The sequence below is a fragment of the Sus scrofa genome, chromosome 2 (genome assembly GCF_000003025.6).
Source record: "Sus scrofa isolate TJ Tabasco breed Duroc chromosome 2, Sscrofa11.1, whole genome shotgun sequence".
NCBI classification, from domain to species: Eukaryota; Metazoa; Chordata; class Mammalia; order Artiodactyla; family Suidae; genus Sus; species Sus scrofa.
Window position 1 is genome coordinate 33,209,429 of NC_010444.4, and position 19,363 is coordinate 33,228,791.

At 38.1% G+C, this 19,363-nt stretch overlaps 1 protein-coding gene and 2 long non-coding RNA genes across 6 annotated transcripts in view; 1 reads left to right on the plus strand and 2 right to left on the minus strand.

The window, feature by feature from the left end:
* LOC110259287 overlaps positions 1 to 6,469 on the minus strand; it is a 54,163-nt gene extending 47,694 nt beyond the window's left edge. Inside the window, exon 1 of one of the 2 annotated variants that reach the window (XR_002341538.1) lies at positions 3,671 to 6,469. This is a non-coding gene — a long non-coding RNA (uncharacterized LOC110259287). The remainder of the gene's footprint in view (positions 1 to 3,670) is intronic. The other variant, XR_002341537.1, reaches the window with a different exon arrangement.
* Positions 1 to 19,363, plus strand: part of LOC102165168 — a 100,753-nt gene that overhangs the window by 75,384 nt on the left and 6,006 nt on the right. Inside the window, exon 8 of the long non-coding RNA XR_002341536.1 lies at positions 2,735 to 2,856. This is a non-coding gene — a long non-coding RNA (uncharacterized LOC102165168). The remainder of the gene's footprint in view (positions 1 to 2,734; positions 2,857 to 19,363) is intronic.
* The window catches only part of BBOX1 (gamma-butyrobetaine hydroxylase 1), a 68,049-nt gene continuing 67,222 nt past the window's right edge, over positions 18,537 to 19,363 (minus strand). For all 3 annotated transcript variants that reach the window (XM_021083236.1, XM_021083235.1, XM_021083234.1), the window contains exon 9: positions 18,537 to 19,089. In XM_021083236.1, coding sequence (XP_020938895.1) covers positions 18,929 to 19,089 — 161 coding nt within the window. In that variant the 3' untranslated portion in view covers positions 18,537 to 18,928. The remainder of the gene's footprint in view (positions 19,090 to 19,363) is intronic.

A 19,363-nucleotide genomic window follows, 5' to 3' on the forward strand; every position in this document is an offset into this window, starting at 1 on the left:
GGACTCGAGCAAGGAGACAAGATCCCAGAAAGAAGCGAAGCCCATTGAGATGGCCAAGCATTCTAAACTATCCTTTCCCTAGAGTTATTCCCTTATTAATAAGTAGCCAGGTAGGAGAGGTAGTGAGAGGAAGTTGCATCTGAGAGCATGAGGAGAGAAGCAGAGCTGCTGGCAATCTCACAGTGCTGGTCCTGGGGACAAAGAAGTCAGAGCCTGCCAAGGAGTAAATGCTCCAAACAAAAGACAAAAATCACAGGAGAAGCTGAATGATACCTAGAAATATCTCTACTTAGAGAAGAATCTTTTGATGGAGCCTCTAAATTTTAATTGGGTATATTATATTTGGTTCCAGAATGGAATTAAAAATCAGGAAGGCCTACAACTTTGTAGACTCTAAAACTGGTGACACATTCAAAAGAATCACAGAGACAACCTTTTTGATAACTATTGCCTTAAAATATCAAATAAAGGGAGTTCCTGTCGTGGTGCAGTGGTTAACGAATCCGACTAGGAACCATGAGGTTGCGGGTTTGGTCCCTGCCCTTGCTCAGTGGGTTAAGGATCTGGCATTGCCGTGAGCTGTGGTGTAGGTTGCAGACGCGGCTCGGATCCCGCCTTGCTGTGGCTGTGGGTAGGCCAGCGGCTACAGCTCCGGTTGGACCCCTAGCCTGGGAACCTCCATATGCCATGGGAGCAGCCCAAAGAAATAGCAAAAAGACAAAAAAAAAAAAAAAAAAAAAAAAAAAAAAAAAAAAAAAAATTAAATAAAGATGGTTTAAACAGAGGCAAAAGTAAAGTGCCTCTGGGCACTTTGGGGCTGAATTTTTATATGTTTAATATAAAAATAAAATGCTAATGTCTTCTTTTTAGCAGATTTTGCTCTGAGTTTTCTAGGAACCTCAGCATCTATATAGAAAGTATTTTTAAATTAAATATATAATGACCTACTGACAAGAGTCAGTTAAAGCTGTCATTATTCTCTCTAAAATGCTACTTTGAAGTCTGCAGACAATTTTATGAAAAAATTCAAAATAGGATTATTCAGAACTAAGTGTTCAGTAGCATATTGAGTGACACAGTATTAGACCCAGGTGCATATTCTAAGAATCAGTGGGTTTTTTTTAAGGTTTACATTATCAGTTTGAAATGTTTAATGTACACAGGTGAATGTCATTTTAACTTTTTAAAATGGATTTAAAATAATTTTCTTTTTCTTTTTTTTTAATTATTATTATTTTTTTTTTGTCTTTTTGCTATTTCTTGGGCTGCTCCCGCGGCATATGGAGGTTCCCAGGCTAGGGGTCCAATCGGAGCTGTAGCCACCGGCCTACCCACAGCCACAGCAACGCGGGATCCAAGCCGCGTCTGCAACCTATACCACAGCTCACGGCAACGCCGGATCGTTAACCCACTGAGCAAGGGCAGGGACCGAACCCGCAACCTCATGGTTCCTAGTCGGATTCGCTAACCACTGCGCCACATGGGAACTCCTAAAATAATTTTAAAACCTGTTTTAAGGGATGTTAAATCTGTAATCTATTTTACAGATCCCGTAATGCAATAAACCAATTTGTTGATTAGTAAATAAGCATTAAAAAAAATCAGACTCACTTTCCCCAAGAAGGCTTTCCTGGCATTCTAGTTAGAAGTGCTCTTTACTGACTCTGAGCCCCACCCCCCACCCCTGACAACATCCACAGGGGAAGTTCACAGCCTCCTAATTCTAACCACCTGTGGACATTTAATCTCCCCATGAGGGGGATTTAAGCCCCTAGTTCTCTGAGAGACTCTACATTGTACTTCTTTTTAGTTTTTTACCCTGAAAGCAGATGGCTGGTAATTCTTCTAACATCTCAGAAATTATTGACCGAACAACCTGGTAAGTCCTTGGAGGTGAAAATATATTCCAGTTTTCTGGCTCACACTTTGGGTTATTCCCACAGATGATATCCTTATGCTTTCTGATTATATAGCTTAGATAACCAGAAAGGATAAAACACAAGATAAATTGACTAGAAAATAAAAAAGAATGCAATTAAAATTGCAATGAAAACAGACAGCACAAAACCGTAACTTAACATTGAATTATGTTAAGGTCCTAAAGAGAACGAAGATAAAGTAGAATGATAATAAAAACACAAAGGAGACCAAGGACTATGAAAATATAGTGAAAGAGTTAAAATGAGGACTAAAAGATTCAAAGACTAAATCAAGTGAAACAGAGATGAAAGCAAGGACAGGTTTAGATTTATAAAATGAAATCAATTTAAGACTTGTGGGCTTGGCCGCATAGGAGTTCTTTGTCTAACCCTGCCGTGTATAAACAATCTTGGACTTACTGGTTAAACCAGACCTGTAAATTCTAGAGGCCTCGAAGGACTCTGTGGAAAGAACTCCAGGGCAGATGGCTCTCGAGACTGTGAGGTGAATGCCAGAATCCAGCTTAATTCTATTAAGAAAACCCTTCTCTTACACCTAGCTGACTATGAAGGCCACAGATCATGGTGCTGTAGATGGTTCCTAAGAAAAACCATCTAATCCAATCACCTTTCTATAGATTTGTGAACCAAGGCCTATACTGAAGAAAAAGGTGTAATTCCAGCAGTGGGGGTGGTTAGGCAGAGGCATAGTGCAACTTTCTTGGTAACACGCTTTGGTTACAAGGTCAGTCCAATTAAAGATCCTACTCTCAGCACTTTCTTAAATTATCCTTCTTCTTGTACCTGAAATTTAGGAATGCCGCAAGTGTGTGCGACGGGCCTGGTGGATTGACTGCAGTGAGCTGGACTGTAGAGCTGAGATGTGTCCAGAACAGCGGTTTCCCATCAAGGACATAGGAAGCCATGCCGACGTGGGGTGAGTCAAGGTTCATGTGGAGGTGAGGCGTGGGCAGGATGGTCCTGCAGAGCTGGGCTGGGTTTGTGGGAACAGATGGAGAATGCTCCCAACGGGGGAGAAAGATGCAGAGCAGAGCACAATCCAAGGCCCAGCTTTGCACAGCCTCTCATGTGATGCCTGGGGATCTCTGCACAGCTGTCTCTGGAGCAGAGGCTACAAGCACAGAGCTGGTGGGATGGGGCAGGGCATCTATGGGAAGACCCAGAGGCCCTGCAGGCTTATTCAGTTGTGCCAGTTCTGGAGGGAGGGACTGTATTCATGTCCTATCGCTGCTGAAACACATTACCATGAGCTAAAGTGGCTTCAAACAACACAGATTTATTCTTTTACAAATCTGTAGGTCCCAAGTCTGAAATGAGTCTTGCGGGGCTAAAAATCAAGGTGTTGGGAGAGTGAGTTTCTACTGGAGGTTCTGGGGGAGAATAAATCCCTTCCCTTTTCTAGTTTCTAGGGATTTCCCACATTCCTTGGCTCCTGGCTTCTTTCTCCATCTTCAAGGCCAACAGCATAGTATCTTCAACCCTCCCTCCTGACTTTTCACCCCCTTTCCTTTTCTACTACCTCTGCTATCTACTTTGCATCCCTCTTATAAGGGCCTTTATGATTATATCAGGCTCCCTTGGATAATCCAGGATAATCTCCCCATCTCAAATTTCTTAATTTAATTGCATCTGCCAAGTCCCCTTTGCCAAGTTAGGTAACATGTTTGTGAACCTGGGGATTAAGACATGAACATTTTTTTCAGTGTGTGGGAGGGCATTATTTAGCTTACCACATGAGCTTTAATCCCGTGTTGTCTCAGCACTATCCTGGAGAACTAATCACATTGAAAATATCTGGTCTCCAGCTCTTGGTCCTCTCCACTCTCAGTGGAAGCTGAAGGCAGGCACTGCCTTGTGGCCTCATTAAATGATGAGTTATTGAGCCAACTATTTATAGCCAGCTTGGGGCTCCAGTTTCTGTTGGAAATCTCAGCAGCTTAAGCTTCTGGCTGCTTAGGAAGATGGGCACTGAGGGGGTGGGTGTTCTAGTACCAAACACGCTCATTGGATAAATAGTATTCTCACTATTTATTGGGTATCGAGCACTAGGCCAGGCAGTAGAACCTCATTGGTCTGTAAGACTGATAGCTCACAGATTTTATTGATTTTGCTTATTTACTGTTTCCCCATGTGTGAGAAGCTAAGCTGCATTACAGACACACAACAGATTTTATTTGTCTTATTCATTACTAAACCCTGATCCACACAGCTTTTCTGGGATATTGATGGTAAATTCACAATATATTTTTGCAGAATTAGAGAAAGTTACAATCTTTGACCTAGAACTTATAGGTTAATACACAGAAGTAGAGGTAGGAAAATTCTGCCCTGGCCCAAACCTGCCTCATCACTTGGCCTTATAAATAAAGCTCTGTTTGAATACTGCTATATCCATTCATTTTTATGTATTGTCTTTGTCTATTTTCGTGCAGTATTAGTTAGGTGGCTGCAACAGACTGCATAGGTTGTGATTTGGGACTGAAATATTTACTATCTGGCCCTTTAGAAAAAGTTGCCATCCATCCCCTGTGCTGAAAAATAGTAGCTGGTTGAGAGTAAAAACACCTGTGAAAGGAAACCTACTGCTTTGGATGCCTTAGGAAGGCATAAGAGAGGCAACATTTCGGATATTTTTGGAGCCACCAATGCTCCCAAGGTCCTGCCTTTAGTGAGGCCTCTTAGGGTATCGGTCACCTGTCTGCAGTGGTTGTCATAGAGAATCCATTGTGTCAGCCTTTGTGGTTCCTGCATGTTTGCTGCTTTCCCGTCACCCATGAGAATCTGCTAAGATGAGAATGCTCGCGTCCAGGATCTAGATTCCCAGACTAGGCCATTCTGCCTTCCTTTTCAGGGTCTCTCCACTTCTTGCTTTACTGTTGAGGTGAAGGATCACTCTACTGTTCATAAACTTCTCTCCTAGAGTCCCAGAGCTGTTTCCTGGGAACTGTCACACCTCTCTTTCCCTAATTTTCCAGGCAGTCTAACATAATCTTATTTCTTCCAATGATTTAGGTGTTTACAAAACATGTCAGCTTCTGATTTTATTTCTTGGGAATCCCCCAAGGAAGAAATTACAAAGCTTGGTTACCTCTTTGGAATAGGTGTAGGTGGAAATGATAAGAATAAAAATTTATATTTTAGGAAATTATCTTGCCTTATTTGCATTGCTAAGAAGTATGGACTGTATTTTGAAGATAATACATCTTAGGTAACAGTGGTTTTTAAGGAAGTGGGTGACAGGATTAGCAATAAGGATGGCATTCAATATTTAACAACAGGTAAATGCAATGACCACTTGGTCTTAAAGAATTGTTATGGTGATATGGGTATATAATGGCCAAGGATCAGCTGGATCTATGCATTGAAAGTTGAATTGTCCAGGGCAGAATAGATGGGAATCATCCCAACAAGATGAGAGGGAGTCTGGGGAGGAGAGTAACAGACTAGTCTAGGGAAGAGATGATAGGGCCTCTACTTGGAAAGCAACAGTGGGAATGCAAGGGGAGTGTACTCTTTTAATTATAGAGTCAAAGGGATTAGGTGAGTGATTGGATGCTGAGTCTGAGGGAGAGGGAGCATCATGGGTTGATTACTCCTAGGGCTTGGGCAATGGGATGCATGAGGGAGCTCTTCAAAGAGTTAGGAGACCGGGTGGAGAAGCAGGTGTGGAGTATGTGGGGATGATGTAGAATTAACTTGGCTGAGAATTAGACCTCCTGGCTTACCAATGGAAGTCTTCCTTTTAACTGCTTAGTGAATAATTTAGACACCAGAAGAAAGGGGAAACCCCTAATGTAGGAATGGAAAACATTTCTGCATCAAGGGGACTATTTTGATTTGGGCAAGGCCAACTCAGGGAGCTTGTTTAGTGTGCATGTTGTGATGGGGATGTAACTGTTTACTAAGTCCCTTTTTGCTAGCCTGCCAACACTCCTGTATGTAATTTTATCAAATTTGGAGCCCTCCAGTCTAATCTCTTTCTCCTCTATATGAGGGCCAGATAGTTTTTATGTGTCATTTAAGATCATGGAAAAAAAGAAAAACTTTCCCATTCTGATTCTATTGAGTTATGTTTTCTTTATTTGTTTCTTTAAAGTAAGTTTTATAAACCCTATTAAATACAACACCTGCTGGTTTCATTTGCTCTGATTCTTCAGAGAAATTTTCTGATAGGACAATAAAGGCATCTGGCAAGATTGAAACTTGGCCTATATTTTTTTTCTAAACATAAATGCAAGAAAAATCCCATGAGGTCAGGATTTGACAATAGTAAAACAGTTATTTTTAGACTCAAATTGTAATCTGCTGTAGAAGCAGAAGGCAAAGTTATAAAAGGAGAATATTAAAACATCTTCCTTCTTTCTCTCCTGCCCTCCCTCCCCTATGCTGTCCTTCTCCCACCTCAATCTTCCTTCGTTCCAAAGTCAGCACTGATGATCATACAGTAGCCTGAACCTAGAATTCCCAAAATAGAAAATAAGGGAGAGGTTTAGGGATGCATTTATAAAAAAATCAAATGATGGAAATTATGCAGAACTTTTCCAAGTAAAATTTCGTTTCTGATTGAGTCCAAATCCTTTTTGATTTAAGTGGTTAGATCAAAGTCAGGACAAGATCTCTTTAAATGAAATATTAAAAAGCAAAATCCTTTTGGTAGTTTAATAATACTGCAGTTCAGTTTTGTTTTTTTGTTTTTTGTCTTTCTATTAGATCCACAGTCAAAAAGGACAGATTTGCTGAACATGAAAATGTGCTTTTAGAGAGTTTATTTTTATTTATTATTTTAAAATTAGTGGACAGTTTTTAAGAGTCCTAAGTTCACTGCACAATGGTGTGGAAAGCACTGATAATTCCTGCACACTCTCTGTGCTTACACATGGACAGTCTCCTCTATCACAGTGTGCGTTTGTTACAATTGATGAATCAACATGGACTTTTTATCATCACCGGAAGTCCAAAGTTTATGTTAGAGTTCACTCATGGTGTTGCGTATTCTTTGGGTCTTGACAAATACATAATGATGTGTATCTATTAACATAGAGAAAACTCCCATTGCCCTAAAAAATCCTCTTCCAGGAAAATCCTTCACATTACTAACCTAGAGATACTGTCTTCCCAGTTACCTGGCATCATGTAGCCCAGTCAAATGGACACATTAAAATTAACCATTACAGCAATATTTGCTTTAAATATTTATGTGTATTTTAAAGGCACTAAGAAAGAAAATTTGGGTCTTAATTTGCTGTTTTTACTATTTTGCATCTCTTAGCTCATTCTTAAAGAACGTGTTTACCTATGCTATCAAATCTGTTTAGTCCGAAGTTCCTTAGTACTTCTTTTAGTGTAGATTCACTAGCAATCAATTCTCAATTTTATATAAAAGTTTTTTTCATTTTCATTCTCAAATAGTACATTCACTGAATATAAAATTGAAGACTTACGATTTTCTTTCAGCAATTTCCAAGATGTTCTATTATTTTCTGGTCCCTGTAATTTTTGATAAGAAGTTCATTGTTACTTGCATCCTTGTTTCCCTTTATGAATTGTATTTTTTGCAAGTTGCTTTCATTTTTTTCTCTTTGCTTTTGGTTTCAGACATTTAACTAGGATATGCCTAGATGTGATTTTATTCGTACTTATCCTGTTTAGTGTTTGCAGAGATTGTTGAATCTGTGCATCAGTACATGTGTCCTACAGTATGTTTGGCAATTTTTCTGTATTCTTTTTCCAAGCAGATCTTACTTCTCTATTCTCTCTTTTCTGCTTTTGGACTAAAATTATCACATGCTAGGACATTTTGAGATTTTTCTTACAAGTTCCTGAGGCTCTGTGCACTTTTTTCCCAATCTTTTTTTTTTTTTAAATCTCTTCTTCAGCTAGGCGATTTCTATTGATTTAGCTTCAAGTTTACTGAGTATCTTCTTTTTGTTATTACCATCATGATCATAAGTGCATTCAGCTAATTTTATTTCAGATGTTGTATATTTTGGTTCTAAAATTCCAATCCAGTGTTTCTATGTTGAGATTTCCTCTTTTTTTCCTTTTTTCAAGATTACAGGTTTTTTTTAATTGAAATATAGTTATTTTACAATATCATATAAGTTAGAGGTACAAGTTAGAGGTATACAACACAGTGACTCACAACTTTTACAGGTTATATTCCATTTACAGTTATTATAATGTATTGGCTATATTCCCTGTATTGTATACTATAGCTTATTTTATACCTAATAATTTGTCCCTCCTACTCCCCTCCCCCTGCAGTGCCCCTCCTTTTCCCCTCTCCCTTCTGGTAACCACTAGTTTGTTCTCTGAGTCTGCTTCCTTTTTGTTATATTCACTAGTTTGTTATATTTCTTAGATTCCCCATGTGTTATCAAACAATGTTTGTCTTTCTGTATTATTTATTTCATTTAGCATAAGGCCCTCCATGCTGCGACAAGTGGGAAAATTTCATTCTTTTTTATGGTTAAGTAGTATTTCCTTATATATATACACCCCATATCTTTTTTGTCCATTCATCTGTTGGTGGACATTTAGGTCACTTCCATATCTTGAGATTTTCTCTTTTGATTTTATCAAGTATTAATCATATTTTCTTTCATAAACATAGTCATAATTGCTTCTTTAAAATCATTGTTTGATAATCCTTGAATCTGGGGTCATTTGGGGATTGACTTTTTTTTTCTTTCAATTTTACTGAGATCTAGTTGACATACAGCACTGTTTAAAGTGTACAGAATAATGATTTTTTTGTTTACTTATATTTTTATTGAGATGTAACTGACATAACATTTTGTATATTTAAAGTATATAGGTGTTGTGTTACATTTACATGTTACAGAATGATCACTCATAACCTTGTTTTTAAACAGCACCCCATAATCTTATTTTTAAACAAAAGAAATATGATTTGCTCTTTTTAAATCCATTTCCACCATAATGATTTGATTTACATATACATGAAATGATTACCATATTAAGTTTAGTAAACATCCACCATCTCATATAGACATAAAATAAAAGAAAAGCAATTTTCTTGTGATGAGAACTCATAGGATTTACTTGCTTAACAACTTTCATATATGACATACAGAAATGTTAATTATATTTATAATGTACATTACATCTTTGGTACTTATTAAAGTGTTACTAAATCCATGTAGCAGGTTCTAGAAACACCAAAAGATACAAGGCAAACAAGTTGATAATAGAGACTTTAGAGTAGAAAGACTGAATTTCTATAGCAACCCTGTACCTTAGTCACTCAGTGACTATGGACAAGCTACTTAGCATCTGTTTCCTTATCTGTTAAGGAATAATTTAAAAGCATAATGTGTAATGCTAAGCAGTGCTTTTCATATTAGAGCTACCCAGTATGTTATTTCCTTTCATTGCACCGCCAGGGAAGTCCTATGGCTCCCTATTTAAATGGAAATGCTTGCTGAATCGTTTTTTATATGCCAAAATATAAAAAATAAAATTTTCTAAAAAATTAGCTTTTGATGTTAGGGTCCTCTAATTTGGTTGATTTATTGATAAGCAAACCACGCCCTTTTCTGTTTTGCTTTTTAAATACCACATTGTTAAGTTAACTAATAGGGCTACATAGTTTCTGGTTGCTATAAGGGAAAGCAGAAGTTACCTTAGATTGTCTTATTTCAGAGATTTTCCACATGGATCAGTTTCTTCAGCAGATGATTCCAGTGGGGAACACCTTAGTGATGGCTTCAGATGTGAGCTTCTTCAAACTTGAGATCAGGTCTTTATTTAGCATCACCAATGCTTTCAGTTGTATCCTAGAAAAAGTGCATGACTTTCCAGAGATCATTAAATGTTAGCTTTCACAAGGGTTTCATTTTAATTCTGGTTGAATCCAGCATTTCAAAGATACTATCTAAAATTTGAAAGAAAATTGTATGGGGGAAAAACATAAACCACTAAATAAAGCTTCTTTTCATGTGCATGTTTATATTCATCACATCCTGTTTCCTTCTGGCCCTGACCCAACATTGGTCCAAGAATTAAGTCTCTCTTTGTATGTCTTACTCAAAAAAATTAGAACTACAGTTTTGCCCAAGTGTATTAAAAAGGAAATATTTGATTTATGTCTTAAAATGAAACCACATATCTATATGAAGTGCATCTTCTGTACCCTGCTTCCTCACTGTCAGTCAAACATTTAGGTTTCTCTGTATATGACTTAACCCAGAACAACTCAGATGGTAAGATCTGTAATTTTATATAAACGTATTAAAAGGCAAACTTCGTGATTTGTATTTTTAAATACAGAATGAACACTAAGCAGCTGGGTCAGCAGGCTGATATTTCTTGGAGAGAAACCATAGCAATATTTGGGCTCATCAAGCATCATTGACAATGATATTTTCCATATGGTTTTCAGGGAATATAAAGCTTAGCTCAGTGCCACCGCTTACATCATACATAAACCAGCCAAAACCACCCTTTTTGCACTCATTGTAAATGTCTTCTCATTATATAGATTTCAGCAATTTGAGAACACTTGTAACCAGTATCTTCCAGGTCACATCACAGGATGACATTTGGAAATGACACTTTCTCCAAAAAGAAGGGGAAGGGAACATTGGAATTTTGGATTACTTTCAAAAGAAAAAAAAAAAAAAATCTGTTCCCCAAACTGATACTCTGCTTGTTTATTCAGCAACTCTTCATCGAGTATTTCCTGGGACCATGTATTAGGAGTATAACAATGACTAGGGAGAATAAAACCCCAAATAATGAACAATGCAGAAAAACCTTGTATTACAGCTATGGTATATGCATCAAAGGAAATGTTCAGTTTATAAGGAAAATGTGTGGTAGACAAGAGACTGAGGAAGAAACATGACTTCCTGGGGCTAATAGATGTAGGAGCTGACCTCTACTAATATAGAATAGGGTAAGGAGTTCCTCTCTGTGACATTTCTTTTGCTACTTGTGTACAAAAGGAAAGTAAGAGAAATCTTTGAGCGAGGAGAGTGAAGCAAGTACAGGCAATATGTGGCTGTTAAAAGTCCCAGAGGTTTTTGCAGTCAGGATTTCAGTGCTTCCTTTGGACTAAATGAACAGAACACTGTTTTTTCAAGTATGGTCCGTGGACCACCTACAGTCAGTTTCCTGGGATGGTTGTTAAATATCAAGACTCCAAGATCTAGGCCTTCTGAATCCAAATGGAGAGTGTATCAGGAGTCAGCCTTTCAAACAAGCTTCCCAGCGATTTTTACGTACTCCATAATTTGAGAATTTTTGCACTGATTTAGATTCTCTCTCATGTTTATTAGACCCCCAATGACCTTTGTGCTCTTTCCGAATCAGTTCTGGGATTACTTCACAGGGAATGTAAAGTCAAGTCATTGGACAGACATCTGGAAGCAGCAAGGAGCCAAAATAATTCCAATTGAAATTGAAATCCTTGCTGTGTGGAAAAGTAAAAAAGAGACCTGAATGGGAAACCAAAATTTGTGTTTGAATTTTGGTTCTGTCACTCACTGCTCATGACCCTGGAAAGTAATTTCTCCTCTCTCATGCTGTGTGCTTGTTCATAAGATGATAACATTTTCCCTACTTCAGTCAATAGAGTATCACTTTCAAAATAGTGTCACCTGTGCTATTAGAAATATCATTATTCTAATGGTAACTTAATTTTAAAAAGGAACTTTATGCCATTCACTATAAGTGAAAAACCAATTATCATCGTAAGTAGAAGCTCAAAAGTAAAAATATATAACGTTAAAAATTTTTTAAAGTCTATCTCTGAAGCTCTAAAATAATCAAATCTACTTTTAATGTAGTTACTGTACTACGGGAAACAGTTAATCAAATGGTGTTTAAGACAATTTTCTGTTTTATAAATCTAACTACTTATTGAGTATCGTGCAAATGATTATTTTATTATTTCTGAGAGAAAAAAAAGTTTAAACTTGAGAAGCAATTTGTAAAAAATCAACCATGGATGATTATCAGGCAAAAATTTCATAACCAAAGCTATGAAAAATACAATAACCTTTTCTTCTCAATAGAAATGCATTGAATGCTACTCAAACATTTAATTAAATGCTTATATTAACTGTAGAGTATTTAAACAAGAAATATTTCCCTTAATAACGTCTGCTAACTCATCTGTTTCTTTTTTCAAATCATTAAAAGTAAAATGGAATTTAAAAAATATTACAGTTTTAGAAATGAAATTCTAAATCTGTTCACCATGTATTTACTTTACATCCTTTTTTTCAGCTTTATTGGGATATAATTGAAATATAATTTTGTGTAAGTTTACAACATGTTGATTTTTTTAAATTATAGTTGATTTATGTTGTGCTGAACAGCAAAGTTTTTCTGTATATATATATATATATATATATATATATATACATACACCTCTTTTTCTCATATTATCTTCCATCATGTTCTACCCCCAAAATATTGGATATAGTTCCCTGTGTTATATAGTAGGACCCCATTGTTTACCCATTCTAAATGTAATAGTTTGCATCTACTAACCCCAAACTCCCAGTCCATCCCACTCCCTCCCCTTCCCTCTTGGCAATCCCAAGTCTGTTCTCTATGTCTGTGAGTCTGTTTCTGTTCCACATATAAGTGATGTCATATGGTATTTGTCCTTCTCCTTCTGCCTTATTTCACTTAGTATGAGAATCTCTTAGTTGCATCCATGTTGCTGCAAATGGCATTATTTCATTCTTTTTTATGGCTGAGTAGTAATCCATCATATATATTTATCATATCTTAACCCATTTATCTGTCTATGAGTATTTAGATTTCTTCCACGTCTTGTCTATTGTGAATAGTGCTGTTTTGAACATAGGGGTGCAAGTGTCTTTTTGAATTATAGTTTTGTCTGGATATATGCCCAGAAGTAGAATTGCTGGATCATATGATAGTTCTATATTTAGTGTTCTGAGGAACCTCCGTACTGTTTTTCATAGTGGATGTACCAATTTACATTCCTACCAACAGTGAAGGACTGTTCCTTTTTCTCCTCACCCTCTCCAGCATTTGCTATTTGTAGACTTATTAATGATACATTCTGACACTGTGAAGCGGTACTTCATTGTAGTTTGATTTGCATTTCTTTAGTGATTAGTTATGTTGAGCATTTTTGTCATGTGCTCGCTAGCCATCCACATGTCTTCTTTGTAAAAGTGTCTATATTCAAGTTATCTGCACATTTTTTTGATTGAGTTGTTGGTCTTTTTGCTCTTGAGTTGTATGAGTTGTTTGCGTCCCTATTGGGATATTTTATTTTTTAAATTTAATTGTATCTTGGCCATGCCCACAGCATGTGGCAGTTCAGGCTGGGGATCAAATTCACACCATAGCAGTGACCTGAGCCACAACAGTGACAACACCAGATCCTTAACCCCCTGAGTTACCAGGAAACTTCCCCTGTTGGGAAATTTTAGATTGGTGAAAGGACTGAACTTGGTAGCAAATGGAAAAGCTTTTGAGGCTGAAATTGCCTATGCGCACAGATAAAATGTGTTACACAAGTGGAAGAAAGAAAAGAAATTAGGTCCTGCTTGGCACAAAATTTGAGATTTTTCTAGATAACTGAGATTCTAGTGATGTGACCTAATTTCATCAAGGATGTAAAGTGGGGATTACTAGTATGCCCTAGTTTCATTCATTTATTCCACAAATATATAGGCACTGGGAATATTCAAATGAAAATATCTCTGTCTAAAGAGTTTATAATTTATTGGACACTGCTGCTTGGGTACTTAGCTTCCAGACTCATGGCCTTGGTCTATTTCTTGAAAGGTACCATCTTGCCTGTTATGTCAGAACGCTTACTCTTTTTGCTCTGCTTGCTCTGCTCTTTTTGTCTGCTTTCCCCCTCCACCTAGATAAGTCTCTCCTATCTAGAGCAGATACTGGAGGGAGGTTGATTGCACATCCTCTAGTCTTCATCTTCATCCTGATGTTTTAGTTGCTTGCTCCTTCTCCACACAACCATGTGTGACCATGATAGATACTACTTCCCAGCCTAAGGGCAGATCCTGACTCATTTAAGTAAAACATGGAAAGCCCATTTTCTTTTGTCAGTAATTAGTTTAGGAGAGGGTATCTGACACAATTGTGGTTGAGAGGGCATGAGAGGACGCCTATAGGAGGGATTCTAGGAAAGGTTTCTCTGCTTCCAAGAAAGAGACACAGGAAATGTCAGACTTATTACTCCTTTCACACAGCCATGTCTGGATGTGGTGCCCAGAACTTTTATAGTTGTTTTGTCAGTTTGAGGATGAAGCACACACAGGACTTAAGGCAGAAGCAAGAGAGCTTCAGTGGGGTGGGACTGAGGAAATACGATGTGGGGAGCTTGCCTCATTCCTGGGCTTCATGTTTTGGAGATAAAAAAATTTCCTTATTGTTGGATTTAGACTTTCTGTTGATAGAATTCAAAAGTACCATTATTGTGGAGTTCCCATCGTGGCTCAGTGGTTGAAGAGTCCAATTAGGAACCATGGGGTTGCTGGTTTGATCCCTGGCCTTGCTCAGTGGGTTGGGGATCCAGCGTTGACATGATCTGTGGTTTAGTTGTGAAGCAGCTCAGATCCTGCGTTGCTGTGGCTCTGGCGTGGGCCGGCGGCTACAGCTCCAATTAGACCCCTAGCCTGGGAACCTCCATATGCCGAGGGAGCAGCCCAAGAAATGGCAAAAAAAATGACAAAAAAAAAAGTACCATTATTGTATATCACTCTCCATCAAATAGCTCAAAAGTTGATTTCTCAGGGATGGCTGAGCCCCACTCCTCTCAGATTAGTCCAGTTCTCTTATATTATGCTCTTGTAGCTTCTTAGACTTTTCATCTATAACTTTTACCACAATTTGTACTTATTTATTTCTGTGATTACTTGATCATTGCATGATATTACTTCTAGACCATTGGGTCTATGAGGGTCTTGCCCTGAATGGAGTCTGGCACATAGTAGGTGTTCATGAATATTGCCAGAAAAATGGATGAATATATAAGCATTTGTGAAGCTCAATGAAAGCAGAGGAAAAAGTGTTTAAGCCTGACTGGGACGATCAGGGGAGGATTCACAAGAGAGGTAAAACTTGTACTAGATTTTGAAGGTGGAAGACAGATTTTGAAGGCATAAAAAGTGGTAGAGAAGAGTGGTCCAGACAGTTGGAGAAATAAGCACAGAGACACAGAGGTAAGCTCTAATTCATTAAGTCCAAACAAATCACATCTTCAATGCAAGAACTTAGTTCAAATCTATCCTCAAAATGATCTTTAACATAAAAGAGTATTTCTGTTTATAAAGTGTCTCCTCTTTCTTGATTTAAATCCCTAAAATTCCTAAACGGAGAAATCACCCTTGGTGTTACTCAATTTTTTTTCATGGATTTCCTCCTCTTGCATAAATTCCCTCTACTGAAACTCACTTATTCACCTTTTCATGGTCCATCAGGGAGAAAAATAGAGATCAGTGAAGATACCTTGTGACATATTCTGGTGACCTGTGGAGTTATTCCTATTAACCAGCCAAGAACCTAATATTCTGCAAGTCAAATCAGAGAAATGGAACAGACTGTAAGTGTCCACACTGCCAAATAGGGGAAAATTCTAATCCAAGTTACATCAGATCTATTATGACTTTGGAGGAAAGTCAAATCTTTAGACTATTATATCCAGGAAACCTAATCATCTTCAGTCAGCACCAGCTGCCATAGCCCATAATATGTCATGTCCTATATAACACTTCAGAAATTGTTGCAACAGCATCCAATCCTTCTGTCCCTCCTTTCCAGGGCAGAAATAAATAACTTTTCAACAGAGAAGGAAACAGCCAGTCCATGGGGCACTGGTTTGGAATGCTGTCTTCTAGTGACAAAATATGGTATGTAAGAGGTCTAGCTGGTTTTGAATATCAGCCACCACTGATTCTTTATGTTCAGGGTGTAACTGATTCCACAAAATAGGCCAATATCATTAATTTATCATTATACCATGAGGTTTGTAATCTTGGTCAGATCACTAAATGTCTCCAGGAAAACAAGGCATGATTCCATTTATCATCTATATACTTTCCATATGCAGATCTCCAAACCAGTTCTCTGTCTTGAGCTGTATGTACATATAGATCCACTGCCAAATGGACTAGCTCAAGGGCAATTCAAGATCAATGTATTCAAAACATGATTCATTTTTTTGCTCACAAGCTTGCTTTTGCTCTTGTGGCTTCTCTTCTTGTGCCTAGAATTACCATTAATCTATTTCTCTTATCTAGAAACCAGCAGGCATCCTGGACATCTCCTTTACATGCAGAGAGGCATCAAGTTCCCTAGATTTAGCCTTCTGAGTATCTCTCCATCCCCTCTCCCAGCATTCTAATCCAATCATTCTTAATCTTTCATCTGGCTTCAAGTACAGTAAATTTATAACCTCATAAGTGGATTTATAGCTTCTAGCCTTGCTCATTTACAATTTCCTCCACAATGTAGCCAGATGGATCTTTAAAAAAACGAATATCTGATCAAGATACTTTAGTGTTTAAAAAATCTTTAAAAGGCTTCTCATTGCTTTCAAGATAAAATAGCAACTCAGTGCAACGTACATTTTGGCATTTCATGACTTGGTCCCCATCTCTGTCTCTGGCACCATACATCTCTTCTCACCCTTAGTTACCCTCTCCCTCTACAACCTCTGTTATTATAACTAATAGTTATCATCTAATGTGTGCTTACCTTCAGCTAGGAACCATGGTAAATGCCTTACATTAATATTTTTAAAACCTCTCTGATGATGCCTCTCACCTGTGATCTTTGCTAAAGATACAGTTCCTGATTCTTAGCCCAGACCCACTGAATAATCATCTTTAGGGAATGAGTCTGGGAAATTGTATTAAACATACACACACACAGCTCTTGTCATCTGAGAAGTTTGGAAAAACACTGCTCTACATGAACTTTCACTTAATCCTCCTAAAAATTTAATGAAATAAGGACTGTTATTAGTCTCATTTATAGATAGAAATCTGAGGCTGAGGGAGGAAGTTATTTGTTCAGCGACACATAGTTGACTATCATTAGTACGATCTGAAGCTACACCTCCAGTCTCAGGATTTACATGCCTCTACTCTCACTTGTAAATCAGCACATGCCCTGGGTTCATTCTTAATTCTCTGTGCCTCTTTCACCCTTTGACTTGGAAAAATCATCTCCCAACTTGGCCAGGAAAACTGCTCTTAACATGCATTCAACTCAGACTGAAGATTTCATTAACCTCTCCAGTCTTGATTGCCTTCCTGTGAACAATGCCATTAACATAACACATCATCATCTACACCCTTATCTGTCCCCTACCAGACAAGACACAGGCACATCCCTAGTCCTCCTATGTCCTTTGTATGTGCCCGGCGCATACCAGCTATATGACTAAATATCTGTCAAATGAATAAAAGTATAATAAGCCACTTTAGTTTTGCAAGTGCCTGGGGTTTAGCTGTAAGTGGAGTGAGCTAGGGTTATTCCAGAAACTTACCTGTTTTTAGGAGTTGAATGCTGTCTCTTTGAACTGGGTCATGCCCCTGTTGAACTTACTTGTTTTCATTCTAGGAGTTTCTTAGGAGAGATGGGATTGAGAACCCAAATCATTCTTTTGGAAATTTAGAGGAATCCTGTAGGTGTGGTAGACTGTCATAGCCCCAGTTGGGACCAGATGATGGGAAAGGAAAGGGGCAGTGTTACAAGAGAAAGAGGTGCCTGGGCTGGTGACCTGGGCTTCATACCAGAGTTCAGAAAATTGAGGGGTGTGCTGACATGGGCCTTAGGCACTTCTGATCCAGACTCCCACTGCCCTGGGCACACTGTGAGTGTGAAGCACAAGTTAAAATATGGATGGAAGTAGTGTTTTCCCTTGGTGTTAAGGCAGCAGGTAGAGCTCTACAGTGGTGGCATTGATTAAGACCTTCGAAATAGGAGGCTTGGTGAGGGCCCCAAATGTATAGACTAAAATCTACCTAGTATGATAGCTCTTTGTACTACCAGGATTTCAGCAAATGCAGTCATGGGGAGCTCAGGCTCCCCTTTTTAGTAGGGGTAGAGAAAAGTCTGGGCACAGCAGGAATGTGACTTTCATGGCTGGCAATGACACCTGTGTCCCACCACTGGGGACAAGGCCAGCAAGTGAAGCTGTCTAGAGGTTAACAGGCATGTGTCCATTTATGAGTGTGGCATGCACTATGGTTCTCCCTTTTCTTGTTATTAGTTGAAGGTTAGGGATGAGGAGAACAGACTCTTGGACAGGAATGGGTTATGCTGGCAGCCTTGGGAGTATTTGTTTGGAAACAAGAAACTTGTGGGGGGAGGGGGATTCGATTTTTCTCTTAATTTGGCATATTCTTGGGTTTGGTGATATAATTTAGGTATTAAAAGAAATATTGAGATCACCAGGTTAATGAGGTCTGGAAATTTGGGTCATAGAATTCTGTAATTAAAGTGAATAAAAGAGATCTTTGAAAATATGAAGTCTTTTCCCAGTCATGCTAAGGACAGTCATACACAGTCATGAAAAATGAGACCCTCTAGAAAACAGAGCAGAGAAACATGTTTTATTTGAGAAAAGTTTTATTTGAAACTCAAGCTTTATTTGAAGCAAAAGCTTTATTTAAAAGAGGGCTTATCTGAAGAAAGATTTGATTTGATACCCTATTTGTGGGGCTTCTCGAGATTCACATAGAGGAAAAGAATAAGATCATACAGGCCATTGAACAGAAGAGATGCTTTATTTGGAAAAGAGAGAGCAGGGCTACAACATCTAAAAAGCTGGCGCTGCAAATGATTACAGAGAAAAGAGAAATCTTGTGAGAAAGAGGATGTGTTCAATGTTAAAAGAAATTAATATGTAAGTGACATGGTTTATGGCCCGTGAAGACAAATAACTTTGCCACATCTTATACAATACATTTATTGGAATCTTACTGAAGGTATAAACAGGAGATTCAGTTTCTATTCTGGACACTCTGTCTTAAGATGCGAAGCCTTGACATGACCACATCCCAGTCGGCATAAGCTCCTTCTAGATGGCGGGAAATTTCAGTTCCTGCTTCATAGCTCTGCCGGCCGTGAAGTAACCGCCAGTTATCAAAGGTAATCACATCACCTAGACAAAAGATTTTTTCCATGTGACTATAATCATGTTGGTAAATGATCTGCTGAACCAAAAAATATAAAATGCAAAATATCATCGCTAACTGGTGCACATCAAGAAACAGTATGTTTATCTCTTTCCATAGAACTGCACATTTGCTGTTTCACACACAGGCCATTGTATGCAAATTGCTTTAGACCATGTGACATTTAAACTACACAGCCTGGCAGGCCCCTGTAGACACTTTTATAATTCTTAACATATTATCTCTGTGAAAACCTCTGAA